This window comes from Neopelma chrysocephalum, unplaced genomic scaffold, assembly GCF_003984885.1.
Source record: "Neopelma chrysocephalum unplaced genomic scaffold, ASM398488v2 Primary Assembly neopelma1_26, whole genome shotgun sequence".
Taxonomy (NCBI): Eukaryota; Metazoa; Chordata; class Aves; order Passeriformes; family Pipridae; genus Neopelma; species Neopelma chrysocephalum.
Window position 1 is genome coordinate 5334229 of NW_020897695.1, and position 27479 is coordinate 5361707.

General features: G+C 35.9%; 1 protein-coding gene across 3 annotated transcripts in view; it reads right to left on the reverse strand.

Moving 5' to 3' along the window:
- ZNF385D (zinc finger protein 385D) overlaps positions 1–27479 on the reverse strand; it is a 423880-nt gene that overhangs the window by 111042 nt on the left and 285359 nt on the right. For all 3 annotated transcript variants that reach the window (XM_027675374.1, XM_027675376.1, XM_027675375.1), the window contains one exon: positions 26300–26442. In XM_027675374.1, the coding sequence (XP_027531175.1) occupies positions 26300–26442 (143 nt within the window). The remainder of the gene's footprint in view (positions 1–26299; positions 26443–27479) is intronic.

Below are 27479 nucleotides of genomic sequence, written 5' to 3' on the forward strand. Positions count from 1 at the left end.
TTCAAACCAAGACTTGACCTTGGATCTCAGCTTTGACAATAATGCTTAGATCTTAATACACACTGCACACATTCATGTGCCAGGATTAATCATTAATGATCACAATCTTCGTGACACACTTAAAAGGTCAGGAAATATCCTCATCTTGCAGACAGGAACTGAGAGTAAGTAATGGTTCAAGGTCACTGTGGAGGTCTGTGCCTGAATGCAGAGTTGAACCCATCACCTCCTCCTCCAACATCATCTTCCCAGCTCAGAGCAACTCCCTTGGGCAACCCCTCACCACACTTCTTGTGGGTTTTGGATCTTGTTTAAGACAACAGTCTGTCTTTTACCTCAGAAGCTCACATGAGCAGCTGCAGGTGCAAACAAGTCTGCTATGGAATAAGGTAACTAAAAAAGTACTTTTCCTTCAGGAGCAGTTGCAAACTACAGTGCTCCAACCCTTCTTTTCCTGTGTCATCTTAAAAGTGCTGCTGCCTTTTCAGGCACTACTGAGAAAACTCTTCTTTATTGTAATCTCTTTGTAATTTGCAGAGCAGATTGCCTCTGTAATGGCTGTGCCTATAGTTTGAAAGAAGAGAATGCCAGGAGACTCAAATACAGAATTAAAAACAACAGTGTTGTTTGTTATATTGAAATGGACTTTTGTCTCTTCTTCCTTCCACACACGAGAAATCCATGCTATTATAAAAGGCATAAATGTGATCATCCATTTGAATTAATGACTGAAAAATTTTTCTTCTTTCCCCCTTGAAAAATTCTTCAGATCACACTCCATGTGAGGAGACACACAGCACATTTGCAGCATGCAGCAATGTTGACTGATCCTGAAAAATCCAGTATGTTCTTGAGAACCACCCATTAGCTGTTTACAAATGGCACTTCTGAACCATCATCAAGTTTTCCTTTCAGATTTATGATTATAGAAATGGCATTATCAGTACAAATTCTCTCCGTCATTTCTTGTCTTTCTCATTGTTAACTACAACTGGAAGTTTAACAGTAAGTAGCAAAATGCATTTATCAGAGTGGGGATTTATCACATCGGTTTTATATTGATAAGACAACACTACACCAAAGACACACAATCAGCATAGGGTTGCGTTGTCTTTTAATGATCAAACCCAAAGATAAACAAGTCAAAAAAACCCACATGGTAAAAGCTTTTATGATACCAGGTTGGTCAGATTTCTCAAATGTTAGCATGAAACATGAACTCAAGTAGAACATGCCGTTTCCTGACTGCTCTCTCAAAAACCAGCACCTCATCAAATCTGCTCCCTTCTGAGGCTAGTATCTGAATTGGTACTCTTGTTTGGCCCATGACTATAATGCCTGTAATGCGAAAATCACAGTGACATCTTCTGGCCTCCACAGAAATCAGACAGTAACTACATGTGCTTTCCTTAATACTCTTTGATCAGAATGAACCCACCGTTAATAGTGATCAATTACTATGCAAATATCCAGTAATCACGCCAGTCAAAAGCAAAATATGTTACAAAAGGTACTTTAAAAAAACAAACACAAACACAAACCACAAACAAAATAAAACCTCAAAACCCCTAGGTAAAAGCAGAAATGAGAAATTACTAGTATAAGGCACAAGTTAATTAATAAGAAAGGGAGAAAAACTGTTTCACAGTCCAAATTTTCAAAACCTATGTTGTTTACAATGATGAAAATATAAAAGAGCAAAACTACAACTTTAAACTGACACATTGCAAGTCCTGTTTTTCTATAATTATGCTTTTGCTGTCTAAGATTAATCAGGGTAGTTAATGATGCAAAAAATTGCATTTATAATCCAGTCTGAATACAGCTGTACTGCAAGCTATGATCTAAGTGCCATTAAGGTAAATGGAATTAATGGGCTGTCCCTGGCAATCTTTATATCTATCAGTTACTAATTAACATTCTTCTGCAAAGAATAATTTATGGGGGAAAAATACATACAGAAGCAATAATGTTAAAACTTGCAAAACACTGTGGTCACAAGGTAGCTGTGCAGCTGTAATAGACAATGTGTTGTCCTCATTTCAACAGAGAACAAGAAAGTGCCAACTGGCACTGCAATCAATAAAATCTTTTATGTTAAGTAATTTATTTTATATTGCAGCAAATTATTATTGCCAAGGATGAACTTTTGTGAGAAATCTCAACTTCAGCTAATAATGGAAGGATTGAACAGAGGCAACAATAAAAGCTTGGTAGTTAAATTAGCTGCTAAGAAAAACGAACACTGTGTGTTATCTTTGTAGATAACATAGCATATTTGCTGCTTGCAGCTTGATTTCTGATTTTATGCATTTAGTACTTGTATTACTTTTAAAAGTATTCCTGTAAAACCTTTATCATAACCTTATTGTAGCTCCCTTGTGTTTTTGACTTTATGACACTAAAAGCACTGCATAATTCTTTAGGGTCCTTTTTGAAATCCTCCTTATCTTCTTGCCTATGAACCTGTGCACCATCATTTCACATACCAGGAAGTAACAGTAGATAATAAATCTTACAGTGAACACTAGAGTTTCAGAGACTATTATATGCATTTTTTGGAAAACAAAAAATAAAAACCACAATATGCCAACAGAAAAACAACCCAACCCTCTCAAAACACTCCCTCTTTGCCTGTAAAAATGTCCCTGGGAACAGTCACACACAGAAGCAGGTAGTGGCATGAATCAAGATAAAATGGTGACTGTTGCATCTGAAAAATATTCCCCATATTAAAGGTAGTAGTTAGTGGTTTTAAAGGAATATCTTGCTTACAGCAAGGGAACAAAAACGTTAATACTTCTGAACTTATACTTACAAAAATCCAGCTTGGGGTTAATCCTTCAAATCCCTGATAACAGTATTATTCCAAGTAAACATCATCAAATTAGGCTGATTTTAATCTTCCCAGACCCCGACCGAAAATGGTACATAACCATAACAAGCTTTATTACCGCCCAAAATGGTAATAATAATATTACTAGTATTTATATAAGTGATATTCATTACATAGTAATGGCATTCCCTACATTTCATACTTATTCCCTGTGTCAATCACAATGAAGCTTAAGTTTATAAAATCAACATGACAATTCACACTAATCACAATTTAATGCCTTCCATTTGAAGCTGTAAAGGAACATTTAGGATATTTGCATGTTATTATAACTTAGTCAGTAAGATGCCAATGATAAAAAAATCCTAACTTCAGAACTTACATGAACAGCAATTTTGAACATACTGTAGATAATTATCAAATAAGAACTTAATTAACTCACAAAGACTTAGCATTATTGACCACATAGGGGGGAAAAAAAACTTGAACCCTTGAGAATATTAATTATACTGGTATAAAAATATGTTTTACATTGGTAAACATTCCATTCTAAAGCTATAGGAATAAGCAATAAGCATTTTAACATGCTCTCTATTGTGTACATAATCTCTTCCCTTTGTCACTTCACTGTGACCCCCCAAAATTCCAAACTACCTGGACTGTAGAATTTGAAGTAGTAGAGCAAGAGAAGTTTGTTAGAAAAAAAATACTGATTTACAAATGTTGATAAACTTACAGAGAAAAGAAGGAAAACTCTATAAACCCAATATCGGAAAATACAACAGTCTGAGCAAATTTGCTGTGTCAAGAGCACAAAGAAAAATACATAATTTCATTTTTTTCTGAGGCAATTGAGTGAGATAATACATAAATCCTGTCAGGATGAATCTGACTGCATTGCAGTAAATGATAAAGTAGGTGTCCAATATTTTTATTATACAGGCTGGCACATTTGCAATATAACTAAAAATATCAGATATAATTTATATTGAAATCAATGCTTTTAAAAAAATATTTTAATGCTTCTGATTACAAAGCATATTGAGTTAAAAAGAAAAACAAAACACAAAAAAAACCCCAAACAAATCACAACCACACATTTGAGAGCTTTTCTCTGGCATTCTCTCTGCTAGTGTCAGGTATGTTATTGCAGGGCCTAGTGGTGCTTCTATACTGAAGGTTTTGGCAGGCTTCCTCACTATAACCTCTTTGTTTATGAATTTATTAACATATTGAACAATATGCTTTTGCTCTGAACTTTTGTAGAAAGGAAAAGAAGCTCTTTCCTAGGGGACTATTTATTGACCTAAAATCAAACCAAATGGAAGCATCACATAAAAGCATCTTCAAAAACCATGTTAAAGATAAATATTTTTGTAATACAAAAGGAAGATAAGTAACACAATTACATGATAATATGGTTCAATCTCTTTAGTAATTTGCTTTTAATAAAGAATATTATGTTAGCAAGAGAGCTGTACTGATTGTTCTGCACAGTGGAGTTCTGTCTTTTAGTCGTCCATAATGCAATGTGCTAATTCACTAGAAGTTGCTGGGTAGCAGGTCATTGTGCATACCTTTGATGTGCAAATTCACGCTAAATGCTTTGAAAAACTAAGGCCTAAATTCCATACTGCATCCACAGGAATATAACATCCTATCCTTTGGTGCTTTATCTGAATGCTGCCTTACAGAGAACTCTACCAAGAACTGGACAAAGTGGTACTCATTCTTCAGTGTGAAAAGCAAGTTTTTAGAAAACTGATAAGCTAATAAGAGTCCTTGTCATTCTTACTTACACTATGTGCTTGTTGCCACACTGTTCTTAAAAATACACGCTATTCCTTCTATCTAGTTTGTAGGCCACATTTTAACCAATGTGAAACAGTCAGACTTTTGAACTCCCAAAGGTTTCACAGTCCTACAAATGTTGTTACAAACATCTAATTTTTAAACTTAATAATCTTAAGTAATTAAATAAGGCATTACTAAATAATTGCTAAATAAAACAATTCTATTATGTTAGGACAGTAACTCAAGGTTGTGGAAGCTAAGCACTGGAATGGATGGGTGAAAGAACTTCTTATGGTCAACAAGCCCAAACAAAGTTCTGTAAAGAATGCAATTCCTCAGGATATAAAAGAGGTTTCATCTCAGACTTACTGCTTACGCATCTAGTACTATTCACATATATCAAGCTTTGCCTCAGTTGTTAATGAACCAGGAAAGCTGTTATGCTATGAAGCTTCTCTTCTAAGTTTGCCTCTTTGAAAAGCAGTCTAAAAAATTATTTCCACAATATATGTGTTAACAGCCAATGCAGGGCACAAGGGTATGCCTGTGGCCTATCCCCCCCACCTCTTAAAAGTAAGCAATTTTCACAGGAGATAAGACTAACTCTGTTTTCTGCAGTTCACTCCACCTCAGACCTCTACAACACCCCCTGTTGTGGCTCATTCCTTGGGGACAGTTACTCCATAAATGCACCTCTGAGGTGACAAACACCTTGTTTTTCCTTTTTCTTGAGGTAGGTGCCAATGACCCAAACAAAAAAACCGCACCTGTTGCTTCCATTGCCATTTCACTACACATATAGAATCTGACCATCTTGAGAAACTGCTTTCAGGTGCCCATGATAGAAGCTGACAAGAGGCCCCAAACAGTTTCTCACAGGCAAAGGGACACCTTTTGCCAAAAGGTGCACACAAGTAAAGAGAAAGATTAAGCGTACCCAAGGTCTGCAGATTTGACTTCTAGAATTATTGGTGCTTCTCTAGAGAATTCAGTTACCTATTTAGAAGCAACATCTAACCCTCAGTGCGGTCGTATAAACTGGCAGGCAGCTAAACACCACACAGCTGTTTGGTCACTATCTCCCAGTGAGATGGGGGAGAGGATCAGAAAAAAGATAAGACTCATGGGTTGAGATAGGTACAGTTTAATATTAGAGAAAAGGAAGGCAAAATAATAATAATAATGGTAAAAGAATATACAAAATAAATTATGCACACTGCAATTGCTCAGCACCCGCTGATCAATGCCCAGTCAGTCCCCAAGCAGCGAGCTGACATGTCCCAGCAAACTCCCCCCAGTTTTTTTGTTCAACATGACACCATATGGTATGGAATATCCCTTTGGCCAGCTACGGTCAGCTATCCCAGTTGTGTCCCGTACTAACTTCTCATGCATCCCCAGCCTCCTTGGTGGTGTGAGAAATTGAAAAGTTGTTAACTTAGCATACTGCTGAGCACTGCTCAGCAACAACTAAAACATCAGTGTGTTATAAAGATTATTCTCATTCTAAATAAAAAATGTAGCACTGTACCATCTACTAGAAAGAAAATTAACTCTATCCCAGTTGAAACCAGACCACTAGCCAAGAGAAAAGCTTACTTCCTACACTTTTCCTCCTAAACTTTCCTAGATAATGTGTCTGTTGTTGCTCTCTTCCCTCACTTTTTCTCTCTAGGCAGGAATTTTTAATGTCTTAAATATTGTTTTTCTCTTAGACTCTGGCCTGTAAAACATAGGCTTGTTAACTGAGATGGCCACAGGAACATCAATATTTTCTGGTGACAAGCTCATTTTTTCTGTAAGGAGCCTCAATATACTTTTCAGAGATAAAGAGTATATCCTTCATTGTTTTCTTCAATGCCTATTCTTCCCTTCAACCCTCATCTGATTCCATTATCGAGCAACCAGAATAATACCAAACAGGTAATCTAATGCAAATATCATACTCAAACAAAATAACATTGCTTCTCCACAGCCATATATAAAAATTCCTTTTCCAAAGCATCTGTGTTTGATTTCTGGTGGTGCCTTTTCATCTTCCTCTTCTTTTTTTTTTTTCTTAAGCATTTTTTCATAAACAGGGAAGAGTTCATAACTATGGTTAAGTGACAACAGATCAAACAATTTACCAATGCTGCTATATCATTGAAGAGTTACTTAGAAAGAAGTGGCATCACCTATTGTATCCTGTGTTTAAAATCTGTTTTAGTCACATTTCCTGCTGACAGTTGCTCTTTTTTACCATCTAGTATTTACACTGCTGAATGACAGAAGTCCAGTTTTGCTACTGTGGGAGATCAATCATTCCTACAAAAAGTGAAGCAAGACCTTCTATTTTTCAGCAGCAGGTAGCACTTTAGCCCATAGATTCACAGGAAAAAATATCACTGAAAAGATCCTAGGATATGTCAGTACAAACACACGATTCAATTTTGAGAGATGTGGAGTTCTCTCTATCCCTTCTAACTCACCACTTGTAATAATCTGAATACCTATTTCATCACTCTTCCTCCTGTTTGTCAGCTAGGATACCAAAATCAGCCAGAATTCAGAGGGCTATACACATTCTGAGCTTGTTCCTACGAGACCCCTGGTGGCCTAGTGGTTAGCGTGCAGGACTTTCACTGCTACGACCTGGGTTCGATTCCCCGGTCTCCTGGCCTGTTGGAGGTCGTTAGCCCTGTGTGGCCATCCATCTATGAGAAGGACACTCTAAACAAACCTACGTCCTGAGGACCTCACTGCCATTGTCCAAGCTTGCTTGGCCCCGGCAGATGAACCTTAGGATTAAAGGGTGGGCTCAGTTCAACGCAGGCTGTGTCTCACCTAAAAAATCCATTGCGCAGGCTGGAAAGGTAAAAAGACCTTTCCCCAAATCTTCGTTCGTGAAGATGGGCCATTATTATTATTTCATCACTCTTCCTCCTGTTTGTCAGCTAGGATACCAAAATCAGCCAGAATTCAGAGGGCTATACACATTCTGAGCTTGTTCCTACTAGATCCATTTTAATTATGTAGAGAGTGGGACAGTGGCACTGTCACATCATTGACACTGATGAAGAGAAATCTTGAGGAAGACCTGGAAGACAAGGAACTTATTTTGAAGATTCAGAACCGAATGATGGCATATGATGACATATTAATGAAATTAGTAAGAAGGTAAATGGACATTCTACTGTGAGATTCGTAAGCAGGAAGGCATAACACTAGAGCTTCTAAACTACTATGCAAAACCATAGGAAACTAGTAGCTCAGAGGTTCAGTACTTCACATTCACAATAACAAACGCACAGGTTGAGCGAAGACACTTAAGTTTTTATTCTTAATGCTCTTGGAGGAAGTGGAAAAATTGCCTGAGGGTCAGAAGTGCCTGTTCCTACGTTCTTCTGTCTGCTGTTCTCTATACAGTTACTTGCAATGCACTCCTTTTCCAAACAGGCTTTTATCACAATCACCTTGTCTAGTTTACTCCTAATGAAAAATTTAAGAGATACACATTACTCCATCCTTTCTCAGTTAGGTGACCTGATTAAGAGGGGGGAATCTCAGTGATTACATAATATGCATGCTGTTCTGTCATCAATCAATGCCTGCATTTATTTCAATACAGACCAAGTTGAGAGATTTTGTTTTTTACAGAAAAGTAAAATGAATATAAAATAAATCAAGATACGTAAATCTTAGGTCAGAATTCATTCCGTATGAACTGCTGGATGATATCTCTGAGTTAAGAAGAAGAAGTCATCAAACTTTTTTGGTCTGATAGGTTTATGTTCCAACTCGTATTCTCTAAGAAAAGTAGATGTATTCAGCCATTTCATGTAACAGCAGGTGATGTGATACTTGCCTCAAGGACTAACATGCTACATCAAATGCATTATGGTAGTTCAGATGCAAAATATAGTTTGCTGAAGGTCCCACTTCAGAATGATACAAAGTTAAAATATCTATCTTATAATTTTATAGTAATTCTCTCTAAATGAACTAGTTCTTGCAGAATTTATTTGCTGTCAATTCACTATTTATTCAGAGAAAAATGGATTGATAAGCTATTTGATTGTTTTCATTTGAATCTGTCCTTGCTTGGCATAGCCATTAACAGCATTTAACAAATCCTTGTTTCAGAAAGGATGTATGACTTCTATTTGAGGCTACAACAATACTAGGAAGCTATAATGGACACATGTACAGTCCTATAATGTTATAACCACTACAGAGTAAAGCTAATATGTACAGTTAAATATAATATCATATCCTCATTTAGTCCCTCCCCACAAGTACTCAAAAATACACCATTTGTAAAAGACTTTGCTAATATTTTAAGACAAAAAAATCAAAAAGAATCTAATTAGTTACAGCCAACATTACTAATCAGAAATTACTAGGAAAGACATAGTTTGTGTATCTACACCATTAACCCATTTCCAGACTATGTAAGAATATTTGATATCTCTGAACAATGGAGATAATTAATTTAAATCAGTTTAAAATAATGGGTACTACATTTGAGGGTCTAACAATGGCCCTTTTTGAGATGTTCATATCATAGTCTTGTGCATGAAAGGAAATACCATCTACCATCTACCCTCTGCAGAGATGAGTCTGCAGAAAGCAGATATCACACAGTCTAGAGGAATTCAGGTCAATCTCTTGCTCAACCACTTACCCCCTGTAGGACTTGAAGTAAATGCCAATGTCTTTGCAATTCATTTAAGCTATCAAAGAGAAAATAGGTATATAGGATGTTGAAGCATAAAATCATTGAAGACTGAGACTTTCAGAAACGAGAACAATTAACAACAAGTTTTGCAGACCAGCATGGAGAGTGTATTCCCATCTCTTCGCAGAACAACATATTACAATAATGTGATTGTCCTGGAGTTCTTAGCTATTTTTGTCATTGTATTTAGGAAAAAAAGGGAGAGTAAATCTATCAAAAGACAGAATGCAGTTTGTTGCTTGAATTTATGTGTTCATGCCAAACTCACACTGTGATAAATTTAAATTTTCTATGTGTATGGATACCTAAAAAAGGAGGGTGTATGCACTGCCCGCTGCAGTAGTTTCTGTTTCCTACCCCTGTGCATTAATCTTTAAGCAATCCAATAAAAAACCACTATCTTTTAGCACGTTACAAACACAACAGCCCTTCACATTGTCAGAAGGGAATACTCTATCAGTGATTAGGACAACACATCTTGATTTTACTACTGAAGAAAAATAACAAGAATGCATACCCATACCAAAACGTAGAAGCCAAACCTCCTGAATCTTAATAATAATAATGTTATTAAACTGCAGGGAAAAAAAGTTAATCAAAGAAATTTAATTTCAAGCAATGTCAAAAGAAGACATCATTTTGCAGCAGATGTTTTGGCAAGCAGAATGCAGATCAAATTCTAAGCTCTAATTGTGAGCTTCTCCCTCACAGTGTGAATTTTCCAAATTGAAAGTTTCACTGTCTAATTGAAGCACTCAACCAGCATATGTTCTGCTCAAGAAACTGTGTGAAGTTTGAAATACTGTATATAAGCAGTATTACCTTCTTTTGCTTTCAAGGCATCAAACCCTTGGAAATACTATTCCTTAATTTAATGCTGAAATGTAACTTCAATTACTAAGAAGCAGCCTCCTCGTGATGAAAAGACAATTTTTAAATATCCATCAAGGAATGATGTCACAGCTTAACACAAACCACAGATTTTCATTCTACTATATTGTTTCTCATGTTCTATCACCATACAGAGACACTAACAGGTTTTGAAGAGTTTCCATCACTAAGCCACTCATACTCGAAGTCTGGACAGAATCTAATGAGTGTTTCTACATTTCAAGTCCTAAGATTCATAACTTTACTTGAGAGTCATCCTTTGGAGTGGAGGTAGTATAGTCTGTGACAGTTTAACTCATATGTTTGATATCTTTCTTCACCCCTACTCTCTATCCTCTCACATTCATTTAAAAAAATTTAGCAGAGATGAGCCAAGACTACAAGCACTGGAAATCATATTTTAGCTCTCTGAAGTAAAATAGCAATAATGCAATGACCACAAACTTAGGAAAATCACGTCTTAAACAGGTCTTAGAACATCACAATATATCTTTCACATACCTTCCTTACTTCTAATCTCTTTTTGTTTGATTCCTGTATTCCAGCAAGAGCTGAAGGGAAGAAAGGGAAGGGGGCACTTGAAGCTTTTTGATCTAACAGTATATTACCCCCCTCTATTAAAATTGTATTGCTTGAGCTGCAATATTCAGCATTTCAGGTTGGACAAATTCTTCTGGTTTGGTTTCTTCATTACTTTCCTGTCATGGTTTCTTATCTCCTCTAAACACAACACTCTTAGTCTCTGCTTTGTTGTAAGGTCTTTAGAATTCACAAGATGATTTAGTTTGAGAAAACTTTTCTGGATGTCATCTGCTCCACTCCCTTGTTCTCAATGCAGTGCTAACCAGCAGCCTTGTCTAGGTCCTCACACATGGTTTTGCCCAGTGAAGTTTTGAGTATCTCCTGGAATGGAGAGTCCACAGCTTCCCTGGGAAAATCAGTATGGCGCTTGACCTCACTTACTGTGAAAAAAATTTTCTGAAATTATAACTGGAATTTCTTGTGTCAGTTGGCCACCTCAAGTATAGCATTTTAAGACAGCACAGTTGGTACAGAATTTATTGGAGATAAATGCCTCCTGTAAATGATTAATGCCATCCCAATTAAGCATCTGGGATGGGATCAGTTGGTTTCTGTGGCTATCCCTCTTTCCACATTACTCTGGAAAGAGCTGAATGGTTGGTTCAAATTGGACACTTTGCTTTTAGACACCAATTTAGGTCAGATACCTGTCATTCACTCTAACTTAAATTTCTGCAAGAAATGTCATAGAATGATTTGGTTATATCTTCCTACAACAGGGGTTTAGAAGCACACTTTGACACATTTGAACTGTCAAGCATGTAGAGATGAAAGAACCAAACCAGGCCTTTTTTTGTCTTTATACTGGAATGGTCTCAAGTTAAATACCTCAGACCTTACTAAAATATTTAAATATACTAATTTGAAGCACAGAGCTTTTAAGTGGTATTATCATTTTGGCAAATAATTTTAGTTAATAACTGTAAATTTCTAGATGAATGTAAAGAAAATTTTGGTAATTTATTTCAACATTATTTTCCCACTCTGTACCAAAAATATATGTCTATTCTTTCCAAGTAAATGCCAGACAAGCATATGGCAGTCTGATTGCTTGTTCTTTCTATCATTAAGTTTAATGAGGTCTACCACCTTACTTTTTAAATCATTACATGAGTATGTATTTGAGGTGTAATATACTATTGGGTTAAGCTATTTGTCTTCATAGATCAGATATACTAATCTGCTTCTCTGTTTAATTCAGTTCCTTAATATTGATTAGAAGGCCAAATCTGAATATTTAAAATAGTTCATTTAACCATTTGTCTAAGGAAGAACCAGCAGACAGTGATCACAATAGAAATCAGATACGAATACTAAGTTAAGAAAATCTCAGTGTAATAGAGGTGGAAGATATAAGGAAGGAGAACTATTCAACATCACTAGAAAGACCTGTAGATTGCTTCAGTAAATCAATTCCAGACAAACAGTATAAAAACATAAAAAGGTTTACTTTTATACATTATTTTCATGTGCTTATGTAGAGATGGAACTGTGAGACAGTGCAAGTACAGACTAAAGAAGAACAGTAGGATTTACTTCTAATTTTTATTTTTTTAAAATCTGGATAAAGAAATGAAAACATGCCTTTAGGCATTAAGACATACTTTCGCCTTAAGCATAACTGTGACAGATGTTCACATGAAAACAGAAATTAGGTGATGGTAGCAAGCAGTCATCACTGTCAAACCCTGATTACCCAACACTGTTAAACATTTTTTAGCACTTGGAGGGAAAAGGTCAGGGAGTAGTTACTCATATGCACATAGGATAGAGGCATAAAAACTTTTATAGGGCAGATATCTGTAAACCTTTATCACTCATCAGGCACATTATGTTTCCAAGCGTTCTGTGGATATTTGTCTTGTTTTCAAAACACCAACCAGAGCATGAAAACAGAGCCTTGAGGGCATGAATGCACTATCACTCCCTGTTACAGAAATGGGAAGTAAATCAGAGCACTAAAAGGAAGAAATTACTTTCCTGAAGTAAGAAGCAGCTTAACTAGGCCCTAGGAATTGACATTAGCTAATGGGGAAGAGCAATCTGCAGAACCAGTCATGAACGATTTTGCTGAAGTTACTGATCTCTGACAACCTGCTTACGTTGTTCGCACCAAAGGGTGCAGCAGCATGCTGGACTTGCTCCAGATGAGGGACTCAACTGAACATTAAACAAGTGGCCAATAGCCACAGACCTTCTCAGTAATCTCTTTAGAATGACAATATAAGAGGTTGCTGGACATAGAACAGCAGTCTAAGCACACTGCCTCATCCTGCCATTTAACCATTTGAAAGGAATGCAACTTATTGATATTTTAGCAGTATTTATTTTATAAAATTCTTCACAGAGATTTAAAAGAAAGTTCCAGCTATCAATGATTTGAATAAGCAGAAGTGAAAGAGGAGCTGATAGTAATTACATTATAAGAAAAAGGATGGATGGTAAAACCAAATTAAAATTACTCAGAATTGACATCTTCTATGTAAAATTAATGATGGACAAATTAGATGAAATAAAATAAAGCCTAAAGATGTGTTTTAAAAGACAATAATGAGAACTTGAACCTTTGAGGTTGAAACTCATTAGAGTAACTTGAACAGATTTCCTTTTGTTCTATGTGCTTCAGTATTACTAGCTTGAGGAAGAAGTACATCAAATAGGCTACTTCAGGCTCAGACAATACATGGAGAAAAAAACCCCAAAAATAATGCATGGCTATCTTATCATCTAGAGTTGGGGCTGGCTACGAACAACAACCAAATTAATTCCCAAACTCACAATGAGACCCCACAAGCTCCTGTTACCGTACAGAACTTCTCCAGGACCAAAAACTACCCGACTGGTGCTATATGTAAGATTGCAACTTTTATCCAATAAAATTGCCAAGACTTTTAAGAATCATCACTATCAGCTAGAATGTGGTTCCTCAACAAAAATTTTAAGATTGGGATTTCTCTCTCATTCTACACTTTGAATGACCAGGAACAAATAAGTGAAATCAATGATTTTTTTTTATTATTGTTACATGACAAAAGCCTAGCAAGACAGTAAATCCTTATCATAGCTCAGAAGCCTGGAATAATGCATGTTTATCACCAGCTGTAGCCATCCAAAAAATCTGCTGATTATATAATAATCTTAAAACCCTGCGTAGGTTGAAGACTTAAACGTTGTTAATGATAGCTAAAGACCAAAGCAGACGATTGTTAACCCTCCTCTTATTTAGAAGAAGTTATAGGCTAAGGAATACATTATTGCAGTATTAAGTGGCTTTTTGCAAGATTGTGGGTAGAACCCTTCCCAAATCTTCGTTCGCGAAGCCTAGCCATGGTGAAGTGGCTTTTTGCTTTTCTGATTAATTTTGTGTCTTATTGAAAAGCTTAACAAATGTTTTAGATGTTTAACTACTGAACTTAAAGTTGTTCTTCACAAACTTTCTCCTGGTGTGTTTTTGTCTGCAGAAATGATGTTTTAAGAAATATAGATAAAATATTACAATGTTTTACTGGGAGTCAAACTAGTATGAAGCAGAGCTATTAATCAAAATCACCAAATTAGTAAGTAAGGATGAGAATCTTAACACATTTTATGCATTCCATGCATATTTTTGAGTTGGTTATGTTCTGCCTTTTTCTCATTGAACTAGAAGACAAGAAAGTTTTAATTTTACCAAAATTCACAATTTCTTCTCTTAATTCATATTCAAAATTAATGTTTTTCTTGTATTACACAAATGCCATTAACTGCAGAATTTTTTTTGTTTGTACTTTCACCTGAGTTGTTCAAAGGACGCTAAATTTAGCATATCAGAGAGAAACCTTTTAACCTCAGGGACAGCATCAATTTATGTGCCAAATCTCTTGACATACCACAGCAGCTTCCAAAAAAATATAAAATTGAAGGTCTTTTGAAAAAGTTGCAGAGGTTTTTGAAGAAACAGCGAAAGGAAATAATTCTAAATGAAATAAAACTTTTCCCAATCAACTGAATGTTGGGGTTCTAGCAAATGAAGAAAATACAAATTGATCTTCAGATCCATTGTTTTTGTGCAATTCTGTGTAATCTGAAACACATTCTAGAAACTCAGCCTATTTGAAGAGAATAGGAGATATTGTTTTTATGACACCACAAGCAGACTTGAATACACAGCATTTGCTGAGGTAGACTTTACTTTTATCTATTACTTGGCTTAACGGAAAAGAAAGGCACTTCAGACCCAAAATATATGTCATCTTCTCTGTGCACAGAAATTTAGGAACAATCCCCCTTCATCAAGGGATCTTTACTGAAGAACAGAGGGTGAACACCTGTAGAACTTTGATATTTTATAGTATCTGAGTGTTTGTGCTTTTGAAATGAAAGAAAATCCTTCTTTAAGAACAGATTCTTTTTCATTTGTTTTAGTTCAACGTGAGACATATTTTCAGTGAGTACTAAGGTTATTTTAATCTTTTCTTTCGAATTTAGAAGAAAAACTTATTTAGGTTTCAAGCAGATACAGTTCTTTAAAAGGAAAATAAATAAGAGATTTAGAGAGAACAAACTTGCTTCAAAAAGTTTCAGGAGATATTAAATTCCTGGGAAGAGGAAAGGAACTATTCCTGCCTGGAACAAAGATAGAAGGACTCCTTAAGTGGAAACTGGATATTTTAACTTGCTTTGCAACGTTTCCACCATTACTTTTATACGTGTGTGCGCTAAGCAAATGCATCTTTCAAGTATCTGTAATAAGTACTGAAATATTTTCAAGTATCTCTTCTCGAAAACCTTCTGCTCTTCCTCTCACCTCTCTTCCTTGCCAAATGCCATATATCCAGTATTTTCCAACCGTTTCACTGGCAGTCTCTGCACTGTCTCTCCTCTCCTAGACACCACTCTCTCATGTTACTTCCCAAACACCAACAATAGCTTTTGCTGCTTCCCAGAGCTGATAGTGCCATTTGGGAGGGCACTACTATAATTAACTCAGGCATCACCCCAGTGATTTATCTTTGTCATCTGAGTCCTAGCAACACCAATAATGTAATGGGTTGGGTCCATTAGCAAATCAGTCCATTACAAAAACAAAATATGTGTAGGGTGATGGATATTTCTTCATCTACTTCCAGCTCCCATGAGTATAAGGACCTTAAAAATAGTACTTAGACTTCTACTGTTTATAGCAAGTCAAAGTTCATATATTCTTATCTCTTCCTACTAGTTAGGTTACCAAGGAAATTTTCCTATGTATGTCTCTGCTTGGACATATTAGACACTGTCTAAGGAGGGGGATGAGAAAAAGTCAAATTATCACATTAGTATTTAAAATAAAAAAACTCTCCTACTGATTGCATCCAGTTAAGTATATTACCTCATGGGGGGCTACCACATGCCAAGACAATACATTTGGCTCAAGAACTTCCTAAAATATACCTCACTGAAGGCACAGTCTGGCAAGTATTGCTACTTGCGTTCTCTACTGTCCTGCTCTTCCCTAAGTTGGCAGAGAAAGGCTATAGGCAGAGATCATGCTTTGGCTTGGTCCTGGCATTTTAATTTTTAACCAAGCATGGACATGGTGGACTACAGATAAGTTTAATGAAAACTACACAGGAATAAAGAAAGTAAAGGATGCAGATTTACAGCTTCTCTGTTTTCTTGACAAATGACCCAGAAATAACTTAAATCCATACCACTCCCTTAAAATTGTCTTCAAGTATTCCTTTCACAGGTCTATTTTGTTCAAGTTCAGAAACTCTTGCCATGGCCTCCATTCATTAGTATCGACCTCTCTGACATTCAAACATCTTAACAGTTTCACAGTAGCAAACTATGGAAAGAAACTTCTGCTGGTCAGCTCTGCAGCAGGTTTACACCATCTCGAACTGTAATTAGGAGCGCCTTTTTCCTATATGTATATATTTATTCTTTTATCTGACATTTTGATTCACTATTTAGCTTTCTGTCGTGAGTTATTAAGACAGTTTTTACATTTAGTTCTAAACATGATTAAAACTTGGTGCTAATAATGACAAGATCACAGGTTCTTCACTTGATGATCCTTGTGGGTCCCTTCCAATTCCGAATATTCTGTGATTCTATGACAACTTTTGTTGTGGAAGGAAGCTACACAATTTACTTAAAAATTTTTATGCTTTCTTATAAAAAATATTAGGTAAATGTAATGTATCATCTAAAACTTTTTACTTGTCATATCACAAAACATTCAATTCTGGACAAAATATGGAAAAAATATAAGTTTTGACAGAATACCTTTGATTTGTATTCTTTGAAATAGAAAATTTTATATAAACCAACACATAAAAAGAGAAACACTGATTTCCTGAGAGACATGAGTTTATATACTATTCTTCAATGAATTATTTTGATTACTAATTTAATCTATAGGAATATTTATGTAGTATTACTTTTAGCATTCAGTAAAGCCCAATGAAAGATGTTGGAAAAACCCCAGCAGTTGCATGAAGATCTGGAATTCTATATCCAGTGTTACTGTACAAGTCCAATATATACCCTTTGGGGATTTTCTTCCCTTATCAAAAAATATTAGGAAAAAATAGACAGGACATGGACATTAGAGAAATATTCCATCAGAGAGTGCAACATGCAAAGACTTGATAAAAATGAGTTCTTCAGCATGTGCCATTTACCAGCCCAAACTACTCTGAGTAAAATAGTAGGAAAGAGCCCCAAATCTTTTCATAATCATAAAGGATAAAAGTGTGTATGCATCTTAAGACACATTCTTGAATAACAGCAGTACTGTTACCCCCTGCTATTAATAAGAAATTAATGGAATTAATTAGGAATGTATTTACTGTGTGTGAAACTACCTGTCATTTAAACTCATGTTTTTTTCAAGATACCTTTGAAATTTCTAAGAACAAACTACAGGTTGTAAAAAAAATAAAAAAATAAATAATTCTGTAAATGGTTATTTACCTATGTTAGCAACACAGACATGCCTTAGGCTAGAAAAATTCATGCCTTGTTTCAAATCTTTCCAAATGTCTGTCTCATCAACAGAAATAACAGTGGTTTTAGAATTGTATCACATTTTTCATCCTCAGACTACAGGAATAAAATCATTGCTCTAAGTAATTCCCTTTCACTTTAATTGCAGTTTTTTTAGAAGAGGTTAATAAACATCCATATTTAAACTGTAGATTTTATGGGTTATACTTAGCATGTGAACCGTTAAAGTTTTGTAGTCTTTGCAGAATAAAATAATCATTGATCTTTTTCATTTGAGTGCTATTAAGACAAAGGATGTAAACATCAACTGATTAAAACATCATTTAAAATGCTTTACAAAATGTTTTATAAAATTTAGTTTTAAGTAATTTTACTCATCAAGACTTGATAAATCTGAAGAGTACTTCATTTAATTTCCTTTATGAGAATGTTCTGCATGGAAAGCAAAAGCCTGAGGGACCTTCAGTCCCCATAAAAGGCTGTGCCTTGGATACTTTGACTTTTCAACAAGTTATCTTGACTCACAGTTAAGTCGACTCACAGTGCTGTGCCCTCCGGCAAATGTAAGGTAGAATGAGATAACTTAGAAAGTCTATTCTTTTGCTATTACTAATCACCAGTTAAACAAACAACCATGTGAGGTATTTAGATACTACTGACTGTTTTAACAACAACAAAAACCCACTTAAATAAATTTTTAAAAATACACTGAAAACAAAGCTTGCTGTGTGTCATTTCTAGGTATGTGGAGTCCTTTTTCCAGAGATCACTTCCAGCCTACAACACTGTTCATGAAAACACCTTCAAGTTTATACTTCATGGCCTACCATATGGACATTTATCTAATAGTACAGTTGTGAGCTTGTACAAACAGGATACTTCTGTCTCAGACCTTTACATTTAATTATGGATGTGAGAATTGGTGGAGAATAGTTAGAAGTTCACCCACTCTCACACGGCAAAAAGGATCAGCACAAACATCTCTTCCTCAGACACCAGGTGATGATACACAGCCTGAAAAATCCTAGAAAACTGTGAGCTATTAAACAGATGATGAAAGTACTGTTCATGCTCAGCCTGCATGAAGAGCGACACCCTACCTGCACCCACAATGTAAATACAATCTGCACATGGCCAAGTGACCACCAGCATTGAGATATCCATAAGGATCTTGAACAAGGCCACAGAGCTGAACACCAAAAGAGATGGTAGATGGTGAAGGCCAAACACAGGCGATGCTATTACGCGTATACTTACACACTTACACAACATTAATCTTCCAGATGAATCAAAACAGATTAACCAAAGGCACACATTACACACCAAAAATTGGACAGCAACCAGGAAACAGGCATGGTCAAATAATTTACATCCACATTACAGTTACAGAAAGGAATTCAACGATAGGTATTATAATGTTCAGCAAGGTGAAATGATACAAACACAGGCTATCTTAAGATACCCTAAAGATTTGCTTCCCAGGAGAATACACATCCTAGAAACCTGAATTTATTCTGAAAGCAATCACAGAAAGTCAGAGTACCCTTGATACAAATTTAACTTAAATAAAAATAAAAAATTTTAATTGATACTTTTTATGGTGTCTACCCATTTGTATTCAACTAACTCCTCGAAGCTCTCAAGACTACTGTATTCTATGTGACGAGAGGTGACAGTTGCTCATTATAAACATAGGAGACTGCTAATTCCCTAACTGAAACATAATCCTAAAAGTGTTCAAATAAGTTCTGAGGAATCAGAGAACGGGTTGTGTTGAAAGGGACCTATAAAGATGATCAAGCCGAATCGCCTGCCATTGACAGGGACATCCTTCACCAGATCAGGTTCTTCAAAGTCCCATCCAACCTGATCTTGAACACTTTTAGTGGTGGGGCATTCACAACGTAATATCTTTAATAATATCTTAATATAATACAACTTAATATCTTTAATATCTTCATTAATGACGTAGAGAGGGGGATTGAGTGCACCCTCAACAAATTTGCAGATGACACCAAGCTAAGTCATGCTGTTAACACACCTGAAGGACAGGATGGCATCCAAAGTGACCTAGGCAGACACAGTATTCCTGGAGATCTGGATCTAGCCTAATCTAACTCAAAACTAGAAAAATACAAAAGAGCTTAATTTCATCATGTCTACTGAGCTGTAAATCTTTTTTATCTGCATCAGAGAATCAGTGTTCTACTGGTATTTCAAATAAAACCCAGGGTGTAGTTTAAGGATTTAAGTGTACAGGAAATAGATCTGGCCAATTAAAATAATCAAATATTTCATACTGATGTTGATTCATTCTTGTTTTGCAAGCACCAAATAAAAACATCTGCATTGCCAGGATTTTCTTGTGTTGGTTCACTCCCTAATCCTCTTCTTCTCCTGCAGACTTAGTTAAACATTCTGGACAGTGATGAAAATGTTATTATAATAAAGAATTCCTCAACCCATTCATTATTTTTCTATTCTTCCCTATTTTGAAAAACATTCAGCTAAATAGCAATAGAGATATAGACCATAAAAAAGAGTAGAGCTATCTTACTTAGCTAACTTACAATTGCAGTGCTATGTAAGGACACGAGCAAATCAATCCCCCTGTTTCTAGATACCTGTAAATGAGCAGTCATGCAAAGAATAACCCCAGAAGCAATAATCTCCTCCTTCTGACAAATTAAAAATTTGGTGCACTGCAGTTCTCCACCTGATAAAGGACCTTTTCATGGAAATAATATTAAAAATCAGCACAGACTATACTTTTACTGCCAAGTTCTTCTATATAGGCAGTATTCCTTTTCGATTCACATCAGACTTTGGCCACTATGTTGTCCTCCCCTCTTCTGCAAACAAAGCATTCTGACAGCATGTCATCAGTACTGAACTTTAAAAGATTTTATATGATGAGGAAAAATAGTCATGTTATGCTCCTCTGCTCAATTAACTCAGAAAGCATAAAACAGAACCACTATGTAGTGACATACAAAAAACTTGAGTTTATTTTGTAAATTTAAGGCTGATAATGTCTAAAAAAGCTAACGTATTTGAGTCCTCCTCCGCTCTTCACTATCAAAATGCTACATCTTATTCATAACATCCATAAAATTGGCACATCATTTCTGCAGCACATATCTCTCTTCTAGATAAAATAACTATCCAGGACAAGAGCCTAAGGTAGAGATTTTTAAAATCTCTTCTGGTAGCTTTCTGACAGGTTTTCTCCACATTTCCTGGCATAACTCTTCCCAGAAATACTTCTCAGCAAGCAGGTTTTCTACATTGTCCATTTCTATCAGCTGTCTGGCCACAATAGAAGAAAACTATAACTAAATACACAAGCTTCACCTCTATAAATAGGGAGTGCAGCCTTTGTGCTGCCCTCAAAGCTGCTAGGATGTTGCACAGGCTGGTTTTCAGGAAGCAAGGAGTACCACATTAGCACTTTAACCTGAGTTGCCACTGGAGCCATAACCTATAGGCAATGGACACTGTTTACTTCTCCTCCTTTCCCATATGGTAAGCCTTTACCAGGGGAAGGTGAAATATGAAGCTCTTAATATTACACCTGGGGCTATTGGCATAGAACAAACAAACAGGAAAATCAGGGAACTGAACCAGGATTATACAGATGAATCATGAGAAAGAAGTCTGTAGAGTAATATTCATTTTCCATCCATGTTTAATACAGCTCTGACATTGTCTCTGCTCTTCCAAGTCATACATTTCTAGTCAAAACTGTAAATATGTTTCTTTCCAAAGGATGCTTATTTGGGAACCTTTCCACTGGCAACAAGCCTTTAATTTAGAGTTAGGGATGGAGCTTTTCAAGCAACATTACTCTTTCTGCTTATAAGCGTTTATTCAGATCTTCTACATTTTATACCTCTTCCATTACTGATTATGCTCATACTACAGTCTACAAAGTGTGATAAAATACCTTTTAGAAATTTTTCAGGAAAATGGTCAGCATATACTTCAAAGAATAAACAACAAGGAGTGCAATGCATTGTCTGATTTTCCACCTTGTAATGGTAAATGTCTTGGATTTCTAAACTTTAAATTCTGTCTCTCGGGAGGTTGAAATATATAACTCTGAGAGCTTCAGAAATAAACAAAACCCGGTTTCTGATGTATCTGTGCTTTGGAGACTACAAAAAAGATCTACGTGAGATTTTTTTCCGTGGGAGGGTCCATCAGCTTAGGGTTGATGTTGATGTGTTGCAAAATTAAACATTTCTTCTTAGACCAGAGCCTTATACCAGTATTTTCCTACAAGTTAATTAACTTCTATACTTTGATGCTTTGTGAAATTTCTTTGCAATTAACAGAAACACCACATATGCACATTCACATGCACTCACCCATATTTAATACAAATGCTAAAGCTTTGTATCTCCAAGAACTAAATCCTAGAAACACACAGGCTTACAGCTTATCCCTCTGCAGATGAAAATGCAGAAGCATAAAAAGTGTTTGCTAAACAATCTCAAATATTTTTCAGAACAACAATTTAATTATTTTTCCATTACTCAAGAATCTTCAAATTATATTTTAAAAAGCTACATAAGCATTGTTTATAGTCATAGTTTCTCTCATTCAACAAAATTTAGCCATTTAAATCCCATACAGTTGATTCACCTTTTTAGATCAGATAAACTCGAAATGAACTTGTGATTCTTCAGGGCCTGCAACAGTGGGCTGTTTTCAGTTTAAACTGCTGTGTTGTTACAATTTCCTTTTACTTGTGACTTGAGGGTACCCATTTGCTTCACAATTAAGAGCATAGCACCTACAAACGTTCAGCTAACCAGATTGTTAATTGCTATGTTTGCTTTATACTTCCTTGTATAAATAGAAAATGTTCCTCCTGAAACTGAATGGTTCAAAGGTTCACGTTATCTTCCTGCCATTTCTCACGTTACTCACTTCTTACTTTTCCTTCTACTCAGTGTCCAGAGATATTCCTGATAAAAGCTTGGATGCCCCATGTTATCTCTTCTAGTCTCTTTTTTGATGAAAGCTTTTGTCTTTGTGGAAACCAGTGCTGAATGTTTTCTTCAGAGGCAGCCAGCAAAAAACTGAGCTAGTTTTAGAGCAAAATCATCAGTAACAAAGAAAGTAATCTTATGTTTGTAATAAACTGAAATAGAGTAAAAATGTTATAAAATACACCTTACTATTATTATTTGCAATTCTTAAAATCAGTATTTGGTTTTATCTATTAGTTCTTATGTATGTGTCTGAGATTCACCACTGGTAAGTTACTTTTGCTTTCATCTCTCCTAATATTTTTATCCAGTTCATCTGAATCCTCAAATTCCCTCAAGATTGTCTTTAGATAAAATTAGAAGCATAACTGAAATGAGAGCATTCCTCTGTAAACATACAATAGAATGTCAGCACTTCTGTCATCTGAGTTCTGACTGGAATTTAATATATGAGCTGTGAATAGCTTGTGACCTGTCCATAATGTGGGATTCATATTAATGCAGATGCAACGGAGCCAATTCCACATTGTAGTCAGAAGAGATGAATGAGAACTTTCAGGGCTCACTTCATCTCACACCAAAGTATACATATAGGGTGACTGTACTGCAAGATGCTGTTATGCATTTTTCTCCATTTAAAAAGTTGGAGAAATTTATGATTTTTCTCCATTATATTTTGTGAGGAAACTTAGGCTGATTAGCTCAGATGCCTATGTCTATAACAACCAAACTCTCAATCTGAGTTAAGATTGCCATAACCAGAGACCACTTATTGTCTCTGAAACATGTCTCAATTTTTACTCAACTTTCACCTTGATCATGCTGTTTTCATAAGAAGGTTGTTGAAAAGTGGCCAGTAAATGGCCAGAACTCTGGACTGCACTCTAGCCTCTTGGCAAGTAGTCTGGACATGCTGCCAAACTCATTAGTTCCCGTGAAATTGCGCTAGGGTGAAGAGGTCTTTAGAAATCCATTTCCTATGACACAATCTATGACCCTGATGTCTCAATCAAGGGTAAAGCTAATTTATTGAATATACAAGAGAGAACCTCCAGTTCAGGTATTCTTTTACTGATCACTTGCTTGATCTTGTTTTAGCTATAGAGCAAAAATGATTATCCACTGATACTGCGTAGGATTGTCAGTGAAGTCAATGAAGATAAAGCATTATCAACAGCTGCAATTGTTCATGAACAAGCATATCTACAAAGATCATTTTTTGATTAAACACTTGTTTTCTGTCTCACATTCACATACTGAAACTCCTGTCACACATTCTGTTTAAAGTTTAATATGACACCTGGTTTACCTTCTCCTCGGGCTGATAATGCTCAGGAGCTGATGTGTCCCCAAAAGTTTCATGAGCTTGGAAAGAATTTCTGGAAATATGCAAAACTACTCAGCTAGTCTATCCATTTGTAGATTGTTGTTAACCAGCTCTGGCATATGAGCTAAACATAGCAGCATTCAATAATGTACTGTTCACAAAGAAAATGGGAACACTGAGGATGATGCTGCATGTCAGCACATATGACGAGGCAAAAGTCACTTTGCAATGTGAAGACTATGAGCAGCAAGGTAGTTCTGTTGACAGCATCCTCACACTCAGGATCAACATATTTGCCAAAGGTAGACTTGGCAGATGGCCACACATCAGAGGAAGCAATACTTTGCATGTGAACAGACTTCGGAGTGCTGTTAAAAGGGCTGTGAGTCTCACTCCTCAAACCTAGGTTCACTTTACTGAAAAACTGAAGAGATTATGAGTCTATAATAAAGTGCAACAACAGTGCTTATACCAAGTAATATGATACTAAGATGATGTTCAGGAAAAACAGGGTTTTGATACGAGTCTATTTATATTTTCTTACTTCCAAATTAATACAAACATGACTTCTCCACTCCTCCTTCAAAATAATTAGAGTAACCAAGCAGTCTGTACAACAGGAAAGAAAGTGGAAATTTATGGAAGAACAAAAGGTTAACAATTATTAAAATTTATCATTACATTCCATTTCAATTATGTAGAGTTAAACAATCAACAAAACAATCTGAAGACTCTGAACTATGGAAAATCCTGAGAAAAAAATACCAGAAATTCTAGTAGACATCTTTTAAAAATTCAGCCGGTTGCATTGACTACAAACAGTGATCACAAAGCACAACTGGTTATAAGACCCCAACCCTAAAGCACACTAAACAAGTTTAAAGTTTTATCCATTTCATTATGAGTTATCAGTATCTTGGTTAAAACCAGCACTTTTTAAAACCTTGCTGCACACTTTTTAAAATTTGAAAAGGTTTTTTTGTAGTAGCAATTCTTTGAAATATTGTTTCTCTGTGTTTTAAGAGTTGAAGTTATAGTTTCTCTGATTCTTATTAATGCTGTGAATTACTTGAATTCAAGACTGTACAGTTTTGACAATTAGTTAATTTTAACTAGTTGAAAGAAAAGTGAACATTCATGAAAGGTAAAAAATGAACAATTAGTTATGGAAATCTGCTATTGATTATGACAAATTGCTACTAGAATACCCATTCTAGTTCTTTTACTACTCTTAATTACTGTGATTAAGATTTCTGCACGTCAATTAGAATTGTTTTGGTATGGCAAATTCCAATCCCTCTCTGTCTCTCAAAGTAGGTAAGCACATGTTCTTAAGGGTTTTTTTTTCTATATCTAGTATATGTACATAAGGAAAGAAATTTCTAAGAGTACATAAAATTAAAAAGGGGCGTAATTCTATAAAGTCAAAATTTACATAAAACCAACATAGGCTTTTTTTCTTTTAGAGCATAAATTATCTCAGACAGAAACAGGAAAACTGAAACATTCATGACATATGTCAGCAGTATAATTAAAATACTTAAGGATGAACAAGATTTCTATCATCATACATAGCAGGACTAAGTAAAAAAAATTATTAAAGAGAAATATATTCTAAGATAGATTTAAACCTAAGACTTGAGAAAAAACATATCTTAACCTGAAAAAAATACCCTGGATTGTTTTTCATTGAATACCTCACATATCAGCTAACACTCTTCTCATTCTTACTTTAATTGCCCTGACAGCATTTGCTTTTGTAGCCCCTGTAAATTCTTAGTATTTCTCAGGAATGCTGTTGGAGATGAGATGTAGAATACCATCGCTCTGAAACTTTCACTCTCTGAGAGTTGCAGTACACTGTAAGTTAGCAAAACTCTTCACGTCCTAAATTACAGTGGGAAACTCACAAGCCCTGGGAATAAATATGGCCTGAAACGTTTTTTTGTGTCACTTGGGATCATATAATTTTTCCTCCTACATTACTTCTGACTAAAACTCAGGTAGGCTTTAATTTATGGCCTAGCAGTGTGCCTGAAAGAGCTATTTGGCCCTCAGTAAGGGAGAGGATATTCCAGCTTTAATAGAGTACATAAAATTCTACTTTGTGCCCTCTTGAGTCTTCCGTGGAAGCTGTGGCTCACTGAGGGGGACCATACTGTTAGGAGTGTACTTACTGCATTGAAGTTGGGGAAGAGATTGACTGCTGCAGCAGTGTCCAGAGGAAATGGAAGAAACGGTTTAATATCCAGCGATGGCTGCAAAGGTGGTGCAGGAGGACGCACTAGGGCTGGAAGAGCAGGGCTCTGGCATGTGCCACCTGCATGTACAAAGAGACAGAAGGCATTCAGCAAGTGCTGTGGTTGGAGGGAGGGAAATCAGTACAAAAAAAAAAACATTGAAAAGCCAATATTGGATCAAACAAATACATTTTTATTAGTCCACAAATTACTGCATAACTGAAAAAAGCATAGCTGACTCAGTGACTATTGGTAACAATTCTTTGTCAGTAATTGCTTCAGGTGTCAGTCTATCATTTTTTAAAATTAGCTCACAGACCATTTATTTCCATGGATTATCTAGAACAATAGTCCAGCATACAACTGACGTCCCTTTAGAGCTTCAGCTAGTCTCATTCTCCTGTAATTTCAGTGCTTCATCCCCACCCTGTTGCTCAACCCTACAAAGGCAGACTACTCCAAAAGAAAAACAACAACTTCAGCTCAGCAAAAGTCATGTCATTTGCAGACTTCCGATTTTTTAATTAAATGCTCGCTCATGGAGCCAACAGCTTCAGTTTCAACATAAATCTCACAAACATGACATACCTTGTCGCCTCAACAGTTGATCGATACAAATCTAAAAATCCAGACAGCTTCAATAGCCACCAAAATTCTGTTTGTGGGAAGGTACGGATGAACACTTTCTGCTCTTTGCAAGGGGTGGAGCTCATTCAGCCTCTGTGCAGCAGAAAGCTCCTCCCAGCTAACCACCAGCTCTGTGGGAATGTAATGCAAATGAAGAAATCTCCTTGCATACTAATAAGTCGCTACCTGTTTGCAGTGGACCCTATTTTGCTTATTTGTTTGTCCCTTGCCAAAAGCTGGAAGGATCCAAGCTCATTCTCTCCTTTCAATGTCTCCTATGTTTTGGTGGCACTCCAAACCATCAATTCCCTGTTAATTAAAGACTATTTGGATCCTAGGAAACTGTTAAAATATGCCAGTGTTCTTCTAATCTGAGAGGCAGGCAACAGACTGTAAAAACCTTCTGGTAAGAGTCCAAGAAACAGTAAAAAAAAAATGTAAGGGGAATTTTACCCCACTCCCTGAACAGAGATACAGCCAGACAGATCAA